The sequence below is a fragment of the Dreissena polymorpha genome, chromosome 1, assembly GCF_020536995.1.
Source record: "Dreissena polymorpha isolate Duluth1 chromosome 1, UMN_Dpol_1.0, whole genome shotgun sequence".
Classification (NCBI taxonomy): Eukaryota; Metazoa; Mollusca; class Bivalvia; order Myida; family Dreissenidae; genus Dreissena; species Dreissena polymorpha.
In genome coordinates this window covers 41,488,475-41,504,349 of record NC_068355.1, presented here as the reverse complement: position 1 = coordinate 41,504,349, position 15,875 = coordinate 41,488,475, and the positions used below count along the sequence as shown (strand labels likewise).

At 34.0% G+C, this 15,875-nt stretch overlaps 1 protein-coding gene across 6 annotated transcripts in view; it reads left to right on the top strand.

The window, feature by feature from the left end:
• Positions 1 to 15,875, top strand: part of LOC127877608 (FERM domain-containing protein 4A-like) — a 181,035-nt gene that overhangs the window by 158,964 nt on the left and 6,196 nt on the right. For 5 of the 6 annotated variants that reach the window (XM_052423693.1, XM_052423658.1, XM_052423649.1 and 2 more), the window contains 4 exons: positions 5,104 to 5,139; positions 6,913 to 6,980; positions 8,380 to 8,489; positions 11,265 to 12,932. In XM_052423693.1, coding sequence (XP_052279653.1) covers positions 5,104 to 5,139; positions 6,913 to 6,980; positions 8,380 to 8,489; positions 11,265 to 12,932 — 1,882 coding nt within the window. The remainder of the gene's footprint in view (positions 1 to 5,103; positions 5,140 to 6,912; positions 6,981 to 8,379; positions 8,490 to 11,264; positions 12,933 to 15,875) is intronic. The other variant, XM_052423664.1, reaches the window with a different exon arrangement.

Below are 15,875 nucleotides of genomic sequence, written 5' to 3'. Positions count from 1 at the left end.
AATATGGAATGGGTTTTTATAGGGTACTCATTTAGTGGTGTATGATGGTATTTATATATTTTAAAACATCTGTAGTTTAACATTTAACACATTTAACCTGACCACAATGAAATTAACTCTACCTCATTCTGTTTTCTTAGAAATGGAAAATGGCAATAAATATTTTGTGTACAGTTAATGATGTTTTTTGGGCTTCAAGTTGAAGCCGAACAGTTTATTTATTGACCAAATTCTTACAAGATGACTCACTCATTTTAAAACTGTCTCATTTAATGTTTGCCGATCTTTATTTTGTTTGTTTCTGAAATCCATTTTTTTTCCTAAAACTTTTGTTCTAATTTTTTTTCTAAAGTATTGCATTTTAACATCTTTTTATCTCTCTACATGCTATTAATCCTTTAATTTATATTTATATATTAAATATCATTTTTTGTCTTTTGTAAATAGTTTCCTTCTGTGTCTTTCTGTGTTTTCATCTTTCTATCTTTCTTCCATTTGTCTTTCTTTGACCCTCTAAATTTTGTCTCTATTCTCAGTTTTAAAAAAATCATTGAAAAGAAAATCATCATTAAAACTATGTTTTTTTTTAATATATTTTCAGTATTACTTTTTAACACTGCGAAATGTACACAACTGCATTGAGATTTTATTTTGATATAATAAAACATGCCAAAACCATGTTCTTTGTGTATTTTGCTTGGATCAGTACAGTGGAGATGGGTCTAATATATTATATGGATTATATCTATATTTGCATGGCCGTCTTTTCATATAAGTATAGATCGTATGTTCATCTTGGGACTTGGGCTCTTTCTATTCAGTTAACAGCAAAATACTCAATTCCATGTAACAATTGCCATAACATTGCTTTTGCTTATGTTTTATACATATATATACTCAAAAATATTAGCTAGGTGATGCATTGTGGCTTTAATCTAAATGATTCCACATTTGGAAAATTTCAACTTCAGAAATTGTAAACACATGGTGTTTAACTTCAGACATTATGAAAGCTTAAGAATAATTATCATAAACAAAGGCAGAAAACATAATGGTTGTAATAAACTGTAGGATATAGCAGGTTCAATAAACAAATGGTGTACATAAAAACATAAGCAAGTAAAAAATGTAATCATTTGCTGAAGGATATAGAAGCAAACTTGGGGTTGGCATATTAGGGATAACATAATGCATATACAAGTAGGCCTTTTTCCAGGAATTGTGTGACAATATGGGCTTAGACTCTTTGTAGACAATGGGTTATATTATTTCAATTTAATGTGTCCTATTGTATCTCTTCATTACCTAAGAGGTAAAACAAGCACACACAGATAATAATATTTTGAAATTAACGCTTACTTATACCTTTTTGGAGATTCAGCCACAGGTACTTGTAATAGTCCAAGGGGCAAAGCTTGGCTAGGTTTATAGAACTATATGTTGGCAGAAACATAAATTTCTGTAGTTAAACATTAGGCTTACTTGTCAATTTTTTATTGTAATTGGGAAGGGTCCCTTTGCATAAGGGATAAAGCAATCCATATACCAGCCAACTTCCAGCTAATGTAAGATTCAACCAGTTCAAAAGAAGCAGGTTAACTGCTGATGTTTAGATTAGACAAGCAACTAAGATATGCTAGTCTCTGTATATTTCGTTTGGAGCCCCTTGAAGTCGTCTTGTCTGATTTTCATGCTGTTCATATGCCCAAAGTAATTGGGTTGGTTTCTTCACATCAATCTGTAATGGGTTTTTTATCACAGAGATTTTTGAATTTCTCAGATACGGTCTAGTTGCTACAGTAACCACCAATATTTTCTGAAAGTATGGTTGTCTTCGAATTATAAGTTACAAAAGTATAAATTAATATAGCAATCATTTTTCATAAATTGTTAAAATTTCAATTAACCAGCTATAGGAGTGCTGCAAGGTAATCAACCAACAAATATGTAGAGTTTTTCTTTTTGACCACAAAATGATATGTAGGAGGCAATAAAGATTACATTATTCTTGAATACAAATGATCTCATCAACAAACCATTTTGATATCTGTGTGAGTTTTCCCATAAATTACAGCAAGCCACATGTATGAAACTGTTATGAATAGGCAATGTTCTACAGGGAGTACTCATAGATATTTCAAGGATTAAATTTAGCTCAATTTGTGTCTAAAAACAATAATACTGTATTAATTTAATGTTTTCAGAACCTTGAAGTAAGTTTTCAAACAATCTCAAAATCAGCGTATGTAATTGTAAACATCCTGATTTTTTCTGACACTCTTAGAAGAGAAATAAACTGGGATCTATTTTTTGGGACAGATGCTAATATGCCATTCCAATAAAGCTAAATAACCATAAAAGTGTCAGCTGGATTAGGTGGACCATGCATGCCAATTAGCAACTTGTATATTGGTTTCAATATAGAGTAATATGTCATAAATCACCCTATCCTTTCCCTGCCAATTTAATGGATGAAAACAATACATATTTAGAAGATTATTTTTTTATTAGACTAAATCTTTGGACATTTAAAATGAAATTGAAGTGTATGAAACATAGACTAAATATGGTTATATCAGATTTGATATAGGTTATTTGCACAGACAAAATTAAGTATAAGGTAACTTAATAAATATTAAAATTTCATTTCCAAGTGGTTATATTGAAGAAATTATTGGTATATTATTATGAACACAAAAATCATTCGCTATATTAATATTTATTTTTAATTTAGATTTTAGAGAATAAAGGTTGTTCTAAAAACTAAGTCACAATAATGAACATTGGATAACAAATTTATGTACCAATATTTTAGTTACTCCGATGTGGGCATGGGTTATATTTATTTGTTGTTATTAAAGCTTTAATCAATGTGTTGTCTTTCAACAGTTTTAACTTTTTCTGGTAAAAATCTTTTATCTGTATTTTCTTAGTACTTAAATGTATAAAACACTTACTAATTAAAAAATAAATATTTGGTGCTGGTTGCGAGACTGCAAGCTTTTAGAAATTTCTATATGGCAAGCATCATATTGCAAACAAAAGTTTATATTATATGGATCATTTTTAAGACTTCAATATGCTGGTTTTACAACTACCCCAAATACTCCTATAAAAGCCACCATTGTGTATTAAATTTACATAAAAAATGAAATTTTAATAGGTGAAAAAAACAGTAAAAAAAAAGTTTAAACTTTTCAGCTTGGTTGATGGCAAATAGCTATGTATATAGACAGTTCAAGATATTATTTCCGAGAATATTTTAGTCCTAAAAAGGACTTGTTATGCTTAATATGATCTTTATTAGAATTGGCAATTTATAGACATTCTTTCTTTCAAAAGATAAAAGATAGCTGCCAGTTGAATTTTTGACAGATAGAAAATAGCTGCCAGTTGAATGTTAAACAGATCGATCTTCACTAATTTATTCAGTGAACCCAGTTGATATTTGCATAGCAATATTTGAGCCAATTAACGTGTAGGTGCGAACAAATCTATGACTCGTTATGACATTGGATCTAATTTTTTTATTAAGTAGTCCATTTCATTTTGTTTGATTAAAAGAAAGAAATGGAATAAATCACGTCTCATGAATAATTTAAATAACATACCTTTTTGTGATGCAAATGCCCTGTCAAAACATCGTGGGAGCGACTGTCCGCCCTGTCAAAACATCGTAGGAGCGACTGTCCGCCCTGTCAAATTTAGCGTCCGTAGGAGCGATTGTCTGGATACCGCCAGACTATGTCACTTTAATGTTAAGTTGAAAAGAACAGCTTTTTCTTGTATAGTATATAAGGTGTCAGTGCTCCAGCTAGGATTTGAAAAGGGCAGGGGGGCCTTTTTTTGTCAAAAGGGCACTTTGGACACGCAGTAGATTGTCAAAAGGGCATTTTTGAACGCGCTGTCGTTTCAGGAATGCTTCCTGTTGCATGTTAATTTAATACTTGTTAGAATATATTGTTCCCATTATTTTTAAACCATTATTAAACAATTCAAATATAATGTATACAATGAGGAATAAATTAAATACAATGTAATAAGAGATTTATAAATTATCATATGTAAAAAAAATAAAATTAAAGGGCAGAGGGGGCCCTAGGAAGGGCAGGGCGGAGGTTCGGGAGGGCAGGGCGGGGCGCCCTTCAATTTAGGTCTAGAAGGAGAACTGAGGCGTGGTAAAAAAAAATAATTTGGAGATACAAATGTGCGGCTTATTTTTAGTAACACAGTAAAAGTAGCATGTTATGATGTTGAACGGACGGGGTTATTTGGTTTGTATGCTAAACAAAGAAGTTTGAGTGTTGAATTTGAAAGTGAAGACACGTTTGGGCAACATTGTGTAAAATGGAATATGGAAACAAAACTTAGATAGACGCTTAGGGCAGTGGTGATAAAAATCAGCAGATAAAAATTTTGTCATGGAAATAATGCATGAATGCAGATGTCAAAGAAACTGGCGAAGAGGAAGTTAAACTGCAAAGCAACAGGACTGGGAGGTACATGAAGATGAACATAAATATATTTTGAGACCTCAACAAAGATAAGAAAAAATACTTTCAGGAATTGAAATTTACAAATGTTGATGGATGAAATCACATTGACTGGAAGAAGACTGAACTGGCTTGAATATAAGAAAAAATACCACAAGGAATTGAAATATGAAATTTTCAAATGTTGATGGATAAAATCACATTGATTGGAAGAAGACTGAACTGGATTGAATTCAACATTGTTTTTGTTTCTAATAAATATATTATGATGAAGTTTTCAAGGTTTAAAACAAAATCACATGTGTGAGATAATAAAAGTATATATGTAGTTATGTATTTTTCAAAGTGATGTATTTCTATGCAGAATGCAAGAATATGTTGGCATAAAAGAAAGAAAGTTTTCTTTTCTTTTGAATATTTATAAAACATCTAAATAAGGTGATAATACATTCACATTTGATGGTATGTATCCAAGCCCATAGACATTCTGTTATTATTTATAAGTTTCTTATTTCCAATTGTTACCAAATCTGTTTTTCAAAAACAATCCATGACATAATTACAGTAATAAGAAATTTCATTAATATTGTATTTATTGATTTGTTTCTAGCTAAAAGTATCAGGAGTGTAGAAATGACAGACAGTGGTCAGTAGATTTGTTTCTAATGTGCACTATTTTGCTGATACATGTGGCTGGAGCATGCTTCTGTTTCCTTGGTGATCATTTAAACCTGTACCACCTGAATACACATTTTGATGTGTATGTAGAATTCGAAAATCAAATTAAATTAAAGACCTTACTAGATTCATGTTTATAAGGCTTCATTTCCAACTCCAAGATACTGATGAGCAGCAAACAGCATAAAACCTGAACAGACCGTGAGTTATACTCTCAGGCTGTTCTGGTTTCTTGCTGGTTGCATATAGCCGTTTTCAATTTGCTTTTGAGCGGAAAAGGGTTACCTAACCAGTGACCGAAACTGCAGAAAAAGATGGTCTTCAAACTTAAGCATCCAATAAGAAAATTATTTTGTAACCAAATAAAGCTACCTGATTAGCTTAGTCATTTGGTATTTTTATTCTGGTTATAAAACATATTCATCCAATATAAATAAACAAACCAAAACACTATCAGCAGCTCTTTTATTACATAAAAATGGGTACATTATAAAAATAGTTCACCTCCGTCATGTTTCAGCCAAATTGTGCCTGCAAATTCAAATTTTGATCTGTGGTTGTAATTTTTATAAATATTCAGTGTTGTGTGCATAGTGGGTTTTCTGAGTGTCGTGTACATCATCACATGTAATGCAATTTAATGCATATTTCAAATCTCGCAAATAAGTTAATGAAAAACTTGCTGCTCAGTTTGCACTTCATTTTGCAATTGACTTAAATGCTTAATAGATTATTTCAGTTGGAAGTAAAAAAATATACATGTATTCAACAACAATTCTCAAAAAGGTAAATACTGTACAGGCATGTTAGATTCATTACAGTTTGTCAATTTAACAGCACTTGCTTAATGTTTAGTGCTCACTTATAAATAATTTTACATTATTTGCAGTCAATAGTATTCATCATTTGTAATTTGATATTTAGATGTAGCAATAGTATGTACAATTTATTATAAAAACAATATAGGCATAGAACTGACATTATGAATTGCCACTAATAAAATTAGCTGCCGTATTTGAAAAAAAGTTTGCCATTGACCTTTGCTTTGCTTTTAGGTCCTGTTTTGTATTTCCCTAAAATTTAATTTCTACCAAGTACAAGATCTAGTGATCCTACAGAAGTACTGGATTTAGACGCATAGTACTAAATTTACATGATGAGTGAAGTTCTTCTTATTTTGAATACATACCATAAAGATGTTTATGACAGGCACAATTATAAATAATACTTACAATACTTATAAAATGGTTGATTTATAAGAATGTGTAGAACATGAAATGGTGGAAAGAATGATGCACCAAGTTTAGTTCAGACTAATATAAAGACATAAAAATACATTTGCAAACTGCATGGATGTTGAAATGGTATGCCATGTTGTCTTCCTTCCTGTTATGTCATCATGCATGAGACTGTTGTTGTTTTGTTTGTGTTGTTATTTTTGAATAAAATCAAATGGAAAAAAATAAATAGTCCAATGATAACTCTAAAATGCCCACCATACTCGTGTACAATTGGTTTGTGCACTTGGTACAGAGATAGAATTGTGATTTAATATTATACATTTTGTTAATAATTTGAGAACTAAGTGTGTTTTTCACTGTATAATAACTAAATACACATCTTGAGTTTTGTAATTGAGCGTTGAAAATATAATTAAAACAACATTTGTATTAATATACACATACAATTATTGTAAGAAATGGACAAGGGAGGCAACTCTAAGATTGACTGTATGTTTCAGATTCTGATGTTATCTCCCCGTCACAATCACCTCTGGTGCCACGAGGTCCTCGTAGTAATTTCAAACAGGTAACAAACATTGCTGGTTTATAAACGAAATAATGTATGCTCTATAGTTGTTTATTTGTAGGTAAACAGCAATGAGGAATTATTATGATAAACAATTTAACTATGAGGACAGTGTTTCTTTATAGTAACCATAAAACAAAATTTATGCTTTATTCTAGCATGACTTGACATTCATTCTGCAACATATATCAAAAAGGTTTTTGTCTGTAATAGTTTGTTTCATAACCATTCTTTGTGTGTAGTTTATTTGCAATTGAGAAAAAGGTTTTTGTCTTTTGTCTATAGAAAACAGTGTATGTCAATATGCAAATTCTTCTAAGAGTAAAATGCTTTATGATCATTTGACACAACTGTGTGTGATCTATGCATTAATTTTTATAAATAGTACAATTGCAAGCAATCTTTCAGCATAAAAAAATGTAATTGAATAAACCATAGGTTAGGTGTTGCTTCAAGTATTTACAAAACTTTCCTAAAGACTGGACTCCATGTTCAAGGTCATTGACATATAAGTGTTAAAGTTCAAATTGTCATTATTAGTATAGTACAGAGGCATATAAGTATTGTTGAAGTTATTTGACAAATCATTATGGTTTAAGTGCATTGGCATATAAGTTTTGTTGAAGTTAATTGATGTATCAGTATTGTTAAAGTGTATTGTTCATTGACATTTCAAAATTGTTTAAGTTCATTAACAGATCAGTATTGTTGAAGTTCATTGACATACTTGTGTTTAAGTTCATTGAAAAAAATATGGACATAGTAGTATTGATTAAGTTTATTGACATCAGTATTGAAGAAGTTCATTGACATATCAGTTTTGATGAAGTTCATTGACACTATTATTGATGAAGTTCATTGACATCAGTATTGATGAAGTTCATTGACATCAGTATTGATGAAGTTCATTGGCATCAGAATTAATTGACAAATCAGTATTGTTGAAGTTCATTGATAAATGTGTATTGTTTAAGTTCATTGACAAATCAGTATTGTTGAAGTTAATTGACATATCAGTATTGTTAAAGTTCATTGACAAATCAGTATTAAATATTGTTGAAGTTCATTGATATATCCATATTGTTAAAGTTCATTGACAAATCAGTATTGAAGAAGTTCATTGACATATATCAGTATTGTTGAAGTTCATTGACATTAGTATTGATTAAGTTCATTTACATCAGTATTGATGAAGTTCATTGACATATCAGTACATGTATTGTTGAAGTTCATTGACATATCAGTTTTGTTAAAGTTCATTGACAAATTAGTATTAATGAAGTTCAGTGTAGTTAAATTGATGAAGCTCATTAGCTATCAGTGTTTAAGTTAATGTTCGTTTCTTTGTTTGAGTTCATTGCCATATAAATGTTAAAGTTCTTGTTATGTTTCCTTTTAGCACGAAGACCGGCCTGGTGTGTCAGAATCTTCCACACATCGTTCCAGTCCGGTGTCAAAGCATGTAGAGAGGGAGATAGTATCAGTGACACTGCCAGTCCCTCAGCCTAGGTGCCATATTTGTGACTTGTTTCTCAATGAAGTCTTTTTGTATGAATTTTTGGTCATTTTTTATGCTCCCCCAAACAATTTTTGGGAAGGCATATAGTCGCCGTTTCGTCCGTCCGTCCGTCCATCCCTGTGTCCGTCCGTGCACAATTTTTGTCCTGGCTATTTCTCAGCAACTAATGACCGGAATTCAATTAAACTTTATGGGAAGCTTCACTACCAAGAGGAGATGTGCATATTATCAGCAGGTTCTGGTTGGATGATTTTTCACAGAGTTATGGCCCTTTAAAATTTTCCATTAACTGTACATATAGTGCAATTCATATCCAGGCTATTTCTCAGCAACTAATGACCCGAATTCAATGAAAATTTATGGGAAGCCTCACTACCAAGAGGAGATGTGCATATTATCAGCAGGTTCTGTTTGGATGATTTTTCACAGAGTTATGGCCCTTTGAAATTTTCCATTAACTGTACATATAGTGCATTTCTTGTCCGGGATATTTCTCAGCAACTAATGACCGGAATTCAATGAAACTTTATGGGAAGCTTCACTACCTAGAGGAGATGTGCATATCATCAGCGGGTTCTGATCGGATGATTTTTAGCTCATCTATTTTTTGAAAAAAAATTATGAGCTATTGTCATCACCTAGGCGTCGGCGTCCGGTTAAGTTTTGCGTTTAGGTCCACTTTTCTCAGAAAGTATCAATGCTTTTGCATTCAAACTTGGTACACTTACTTACTATCATGAGGGGACTGGGCAGGCAGAGTAAGATAACTCTGGCGTGCATTTTGACTGAATTATGTGCCCTTTTTATACTTAGAAAATTGAAAATTTTGGTTAAGTTTTGCGTTTAGGTCCACTTTTTTCAGAAAGTATCAATGCTATTGCATTCAAACTTGGTACACTTACTTACTATCATGAGGGGACTGGGCAGGCAAAGTTAGATAACTCTGGCGTGCAATTTGACAGAATTATGTGCCCTTTTTATACTTAGAAAATTGAAAATTTTGGTTAAGTTTTGTGTTTAGGTCCATTTTATTCCTTAAGTATCAAAGCTATTGCTTTCATACTTGAAACACTTACTAACTATCATAAGGGGACTGTGCAGGCAAAGTAATGTAACTCTGACTGGCATTTTGACAGAATTATGTGCCCTTTTTATACTTAGAAAATTGAAAATTTGGTTATGTTTTGTGTTTAGGTCCACTTTATTCCTACAGTATCAAAGCTATTGCTTTCATACTTGCAACACTTATTAACTATCGTAAGGGGACTGTGCAGGCAAAGTTATGTAACTCTGACTGGCATTTGGACGGAATTATGGGCCCTTTATACTTAGAAAATCGAAAGTTTGGTTAAGTTTTGTGTTTTGGTCCACTTTACCCCTAAAGTATCATAGATATTGCTTTCATACTTGGAACACTCGCAAACTATCATAAAGGTACAGTAAAAGGACAAGTTGCATAACTCTGGATGTCATTTTTACGGAATTATGGCCCTTTTTTGACTTAGTAACTTTGAATATATGGTTAAATTTTGTGTTTCGATCCACTTTACTTCTTAAGTATCAAGGTTATTGCTTTCAAACTTCAAATACTTTCATGCTATCATGAGGTTACTGTACCTGGCAAGTTGAATTTTACCTTGACCTTTGAATGACCTTGACTCTCAAGGTCAAATTATTAAATTTTGCTAAAATTGCCATAACTTCTTTATTTATGATTAGATTTGATTGATACTTTGACAAAACTACTCTTACCTGACATATTTTAAAGATCATCTCACAAATGACCACCGCACCCTCACACTATACTATATATATATTTGTTTGAAACGGTTAAACAACACAAATATTTATTTTTATTATTTTATGTTTGAAATACCGTCCAACCATCGCACCCAAGAATCCCCCCCCCCCCCACCTTTAAAGAGTCCCTTCACCTTTAAAAAGAAAATAGATGAGCGGTATGCACCCGCAAGGCGGTGCTCTTGTTCACAGAGTTATGGCCCTTTGAAATTTTATATAAAAAATTCTTGTCCCCCAAACTTTGTCAGTAGTGCGATGTCAACATTAACCTTGTTAATACACTAGAGGCCACATTTGTTTTCCAATCTTAATGAAACTTGGTCTGAAAATTTGTCTTGATACTATGTGCATCTAAAAACTAGGTCACCATATTGATTTTAAGACAAAATATTATTTCCACTTTATAGGCCACATTTATGACGCAATCTACTTGAAAAACTTGATCAGAATGCTTTTCTGACATTATCAAGGCTGAGTTTAATTTTGGGTAACATGTCCAAATACAATGTCTCCAGGTCAAATCTTGAAAAAGAACTTTTTACCACTCAAAAAGCGACATTCATGATTTATTTATGATTTATGATTTAGTCTGGATGAAATTTTATTTATCTTGTCAATATGAAGACCATGGTTGAATTTGGGCCAAGTGGAGTCAAAACTAGATCTAAAAGTCATGAGGTTATTTATTTAACAACTAGTGTCTGTGCGTAACTCGCTGGCTGTTCAGGTTTTATGCTGTTAGCTGCTCATCAGTATCTATGGGTTGGAAATGAAGCCTTTAAAACTGTTCTTTAGTAAGAAAGGTATTTAATGAAATGTAACTTTCTAAGGGACTACAAATGCGTCAAAATATGTATCCAAGTGGTAAAGGACCTCAGATTCATATCTTAATAAAAAAACACATGAAAACCTCTGAAAAGGCTATACATAAGGAAAGTTGTAAGTATCTTGTCAATGTGTTTCAGTTCTAACTCAGATGATCTGTACAAGGCCAATGCTGTGTACAGCAACCAATACAGGAACCACACCTACCCAACCATATCTGGAAGGTCTACTGCAGCTGGGAACCAAAGTGATCATGTATCGAAGGGAACCAGACCAGGCCAACCTATGGGCAGTCAGGAACAACTGGAAATGGGGCTTGAAGGGTCACGGGACAGTGGGTTTAGCTCAACAAATAACATGTACAATGTAAACTCAAGGAGGACCTCACGCTATGAGAGTAATCAGGATCTGATATCACCTGGAGACGGACATAGTGAGCCTGCGGACAGTGTGTTTGATAGTAAGCTGCTATATCAAGCCAGGCATGGCAGTTTGGACAACGCCTATCAACAGTCACAGACTAATTATGGTAGCTTAGAGAGGCATGGTAAGAAGAAGTCAAATCGTGAATATGAACGAAAACTGAGTGATACTGATGCCATAAGTGAGGCATCAGCAGGGACTACTTCAGAGTCCCCATTTGTGAAAAGAACTTCCAAATCTGAGTTTGACCTCTCCTCCAAAGGTCGGGAACGGGATCATCCTAGTTCAAGTAGTTCAAAAGACACAGAATTTCCAATGGCCAGTCAATCTAATTATTCTGTCAATTCCATAGGTAGTTCTAGGCCTGGAAGGTATAATTCTAGGGATTCTCACTCCAGTCGGGCAGATTCAACCTCTGCTCGGACTGAATCCACCTCCAGTAGATTAAATTCCTCTTCAGGACAACGGTTGATAGAACTGCCCGTTAAACATGAAGCGGGGTCAGCCAATCACCGGCCAGTTAGAAATGCGGACTATTATTCCTCACAGTCGGGTTGGAGAGACACATCTAGGCCCGAACCATCTCCAATAGTGCAAAGTCCCACAAGACCGACAATAAATGAGCAACCAGAGGCTGGTGATTCACAGCCAGAAGGCCAGTGCTATAGTCCTAGAAGTTTTGAAGGTCATAGGGTACCTCAACAAAGTGGGAACCCTCAAGTTGAACATTTTTTAAATATCCGCCTACCAGATTCAGCGCATGGGGTGCAAGCAATATCTAGTAAAATTGTGAAAATATCACCTCATGTGGAAGTGTCAAAGCCTTTTGAAATGAAAGACTTCTATAAGTATAGTGAAAAGTTGCGGCGTCAGCGGCTTGTTGAACAGTATCACCAAGCTCTGGTAGGGTCGCGACCTTCGTCACCCTCACAACTTTTGTCTGAAGGTGAAAATCATTCCTTATCTCATCATTTCCATCACGGCCATCAGCACCCACCTGGGAACTCTCATCCCGCCTATCGAGGTCACCATGGCAACTCAGTATCCAACTCCCCATTCGGGTCCCCCCTTTCATCCCGTCACATGGTCAGTAACTACCCATACCCCACCCACTCACACTCATACGACTCACTAGGCCAGCCAAATAGCCACGGAGATTCCGTATTGTCGTCATCGGTATCCACGACGACGTATGGCGTCAGCACCACCACATCGCGTGTCCAGTACACTGTACAGACTCAGGGAGGCCGTGTTCTATACAAAGCCCAGCACCAGTCCAGCAAGCAGACGCACTATCAGCCGCCATCGACGTACAAATGTGAACCAGTCCGATCAAAGGAGATGCACAAAGGAAGCCATGAGGCACCCGCTGCTACGGGTCAAAGGTGAGAGGTCAAAGAGGATGACACGCGTGCAGCAGACGTGACCTTGTGCTTGTGACTTTTGATGTCTTACAGAGATATGACCATGTGATATATTGATGTGATATGGTTGGTTGTTGTGAAATGATGTGAATGGAAAAAATATTGTGGGACTAATGAAGAGGGTTTTTTTATTAAGAGAATGCTTTCCAATCTCCTTGTGTTACATGAGCATTGTGTTTAATCTTGATACACGTAATTTGAAAATGTTAAGTCACTGAATTTAATGATTTAGTATTTGTGCTGAAAATGTTCATATTTTAATTGCTTTTATTTTGTATGCTTTTTAGTTTGCTTAATGCATATATATAATCTCTCTACACTGTTTGAAGCTTTCGTTTGATTCTTATACATAAACTAGGTATGCTTGCACCTGCATTAAGTAACAAAATGTGCATTCTTAATGCTTGCACTGCATCTACTGCATAGTGATTTGCTGTGCTGTGTTATTTGTTTGCCAGAATTCAAGATGCTGAGGTGCGCGGCTATGCACTGGGCTTTTTCTTGATGTTTATTATAAATTTAAAGCAGTGTCCTTTTGTTTTATTAAATAATTCTTACATTTTGAGTAACATTTATTATGAAAAAGAAACACTAATATCATAACGTAAACAAACAGTTTATGATTCTACAGGTATTTATAAGTTTTAAAAAACAACAACATATAACACCTATCATGTGGTGTATATAAACATATACATGTTTGAATAATATCCTAGAAATGCTTGCATCCCATTACATTTAAAACACATTGTTTGTGTATCATCATTGTACAAGAAATGTAGATTTGAACCCAGCATGTTAGGTCTGCAGTTGACCAAGTACATGTAGATGTGATTGGCTGAAGAACATTAGTCTAGTTGCATGAAATCGATCGTTCAGTACAGAGAAAGAAAATAAAAAGTTTGGCTTCAAGCATGTTGCAGGCATTATATTTTAGCAGAAACAAAGTCGAAGAAGTTAATGAGATAGCACTGTGTAGAATGGAAAGCATGCGTAAGCCTAGTAAATTAAACTGAAAATTAACCAGGTTTCCTATTGGCTGATAGCACAGGCATTAACTAACCTCACATCATTTCAACCAATCAAAACATCTGTCTCATGGTGTTGTAGCACTGATGCAAGCACTTGTCACACCTGCTGCATGGAGTTCTCATGTTGCGGTGTAGCCTACTTTGTTTAAATTTTGCTGTTGATATATTTATAAGCTGTTCATTTGGATACTCTCTATTATACTTTAAGGCATCAAACACAATGGACTTTATATTCTCTTTTCTAAAGCTGTTCATGTATTTATTAAATTCATACAAGACCAATATTGTAATGAGTAATTTTCTTTATCCTTTTAAACTAATGGCTTTATAATTGTTTTCAATTCATTATTTAAAAAAACCCTGACCATGTATGCATTCACCTGGCAATTTTGAAAAATTACGAAATACTCAGAGGAATGGACCTTTGTTCTATGCAGATGAACTCTATCATAGTTGCTCTCTGAGACTTTTGTTAAATAAAAATTTTAAGGAAAATTCAATGATATATATGATTTATATGGTTCATATTCGAAATTAAGGCTTATAAGGCTGATAAATTATCAAGAAATGCTGAAGAGTTGCTTTAGAAATTAATTTCAGTGTAAATCACATTATGTTTGGTGTCTTATTCTAACTACACATAACAGTATACTGGTAGTTATAGTTAGCTCATAATATTTTTATTTCCTAATGGTACATTACTTTTACTCTTTTCTACAACAAGACTGTGTCATTTTTATCTACGCAGAAGCAAATCACTTAAATCCAGATAAGCTGTGTTTCAGATACATTTGGTATTAATGAATGATTTCATAATAAAGATCATAATACTATTTTGTGGATTACATTTTGATTTTGGTGCTACTGCTGTTGACTTCAAATATAAGAGTGTTTTTGTTTTTTTTATATAAATGTGAATAAGTTATTACCATTATTTATTGTATAACATTATATGATTATATTTCTGAATTTGTCAGCTTATATGATTACCTTTTAGGCATACATGTCAATATTTATGCCCCCCTTCAAAGAAGAGGGGGTATATTGTTTTGCTCATGTCGGTCTGTCCGTCCGTATGTCCGTTTGTCCGTCCAACAGATGGTTTCCGGATGATAACTCAAGAACGCTTAGGCCTAGGATCATGAAACTTCATAGGTACATTGATCATGACTCGCAGATGACCCCTATTGATTTTCAGGTCACTAGGTCAAGGTCACAGTGACCTGAAATAGTAAAATGGTTTCTGGATGATAACTCAAGAACGCTTAGGCCTAGGATCATGAAACTTCATAGATACATTGATCATGACTCGCAGATGACCCCTATTGATTTTGAGGTCACTAGGTCAAAGGTCAAGGTCACGGTGACCCGAAATAGTAAAATGGTTTCTGGATGATAACTCAAGAACACTTATGCCTAGGATCATGAAACTTCATAGGTACATTGATCATGACTCGCAGATGACCCCTATTGATTTTCAGGTCACTAGGTCAAAGGTCAAGGTCACGGTGACTCGAAATAGTAAAATGGTTCCCGGATAACTCAAGAACGCTTATGCCTAGGATCATGAAACTTCATAGATACATTGATCATGACTCGCACATGACCCCTATTGGTTTTCAGGTCACTAGGTCAAAGGTCAATGTCACGGTGACCCGAAATAGTAAAATGGTTTCCGGATGATAACTCAGAAACGCTTATGCCTAGGATCATGAAACTTCATAGGTATATTGATCATGACTCGCAGATGACCCCTATTGATTTTCAGGTCACTAGGTCAAAGGTCAAGGTCACGGTGACCTGAAATAGCAAAATGGTTTCCGGATGATAACTCAAGAATGCTTATGCCTAGGATCATGAAACTTCATAGATA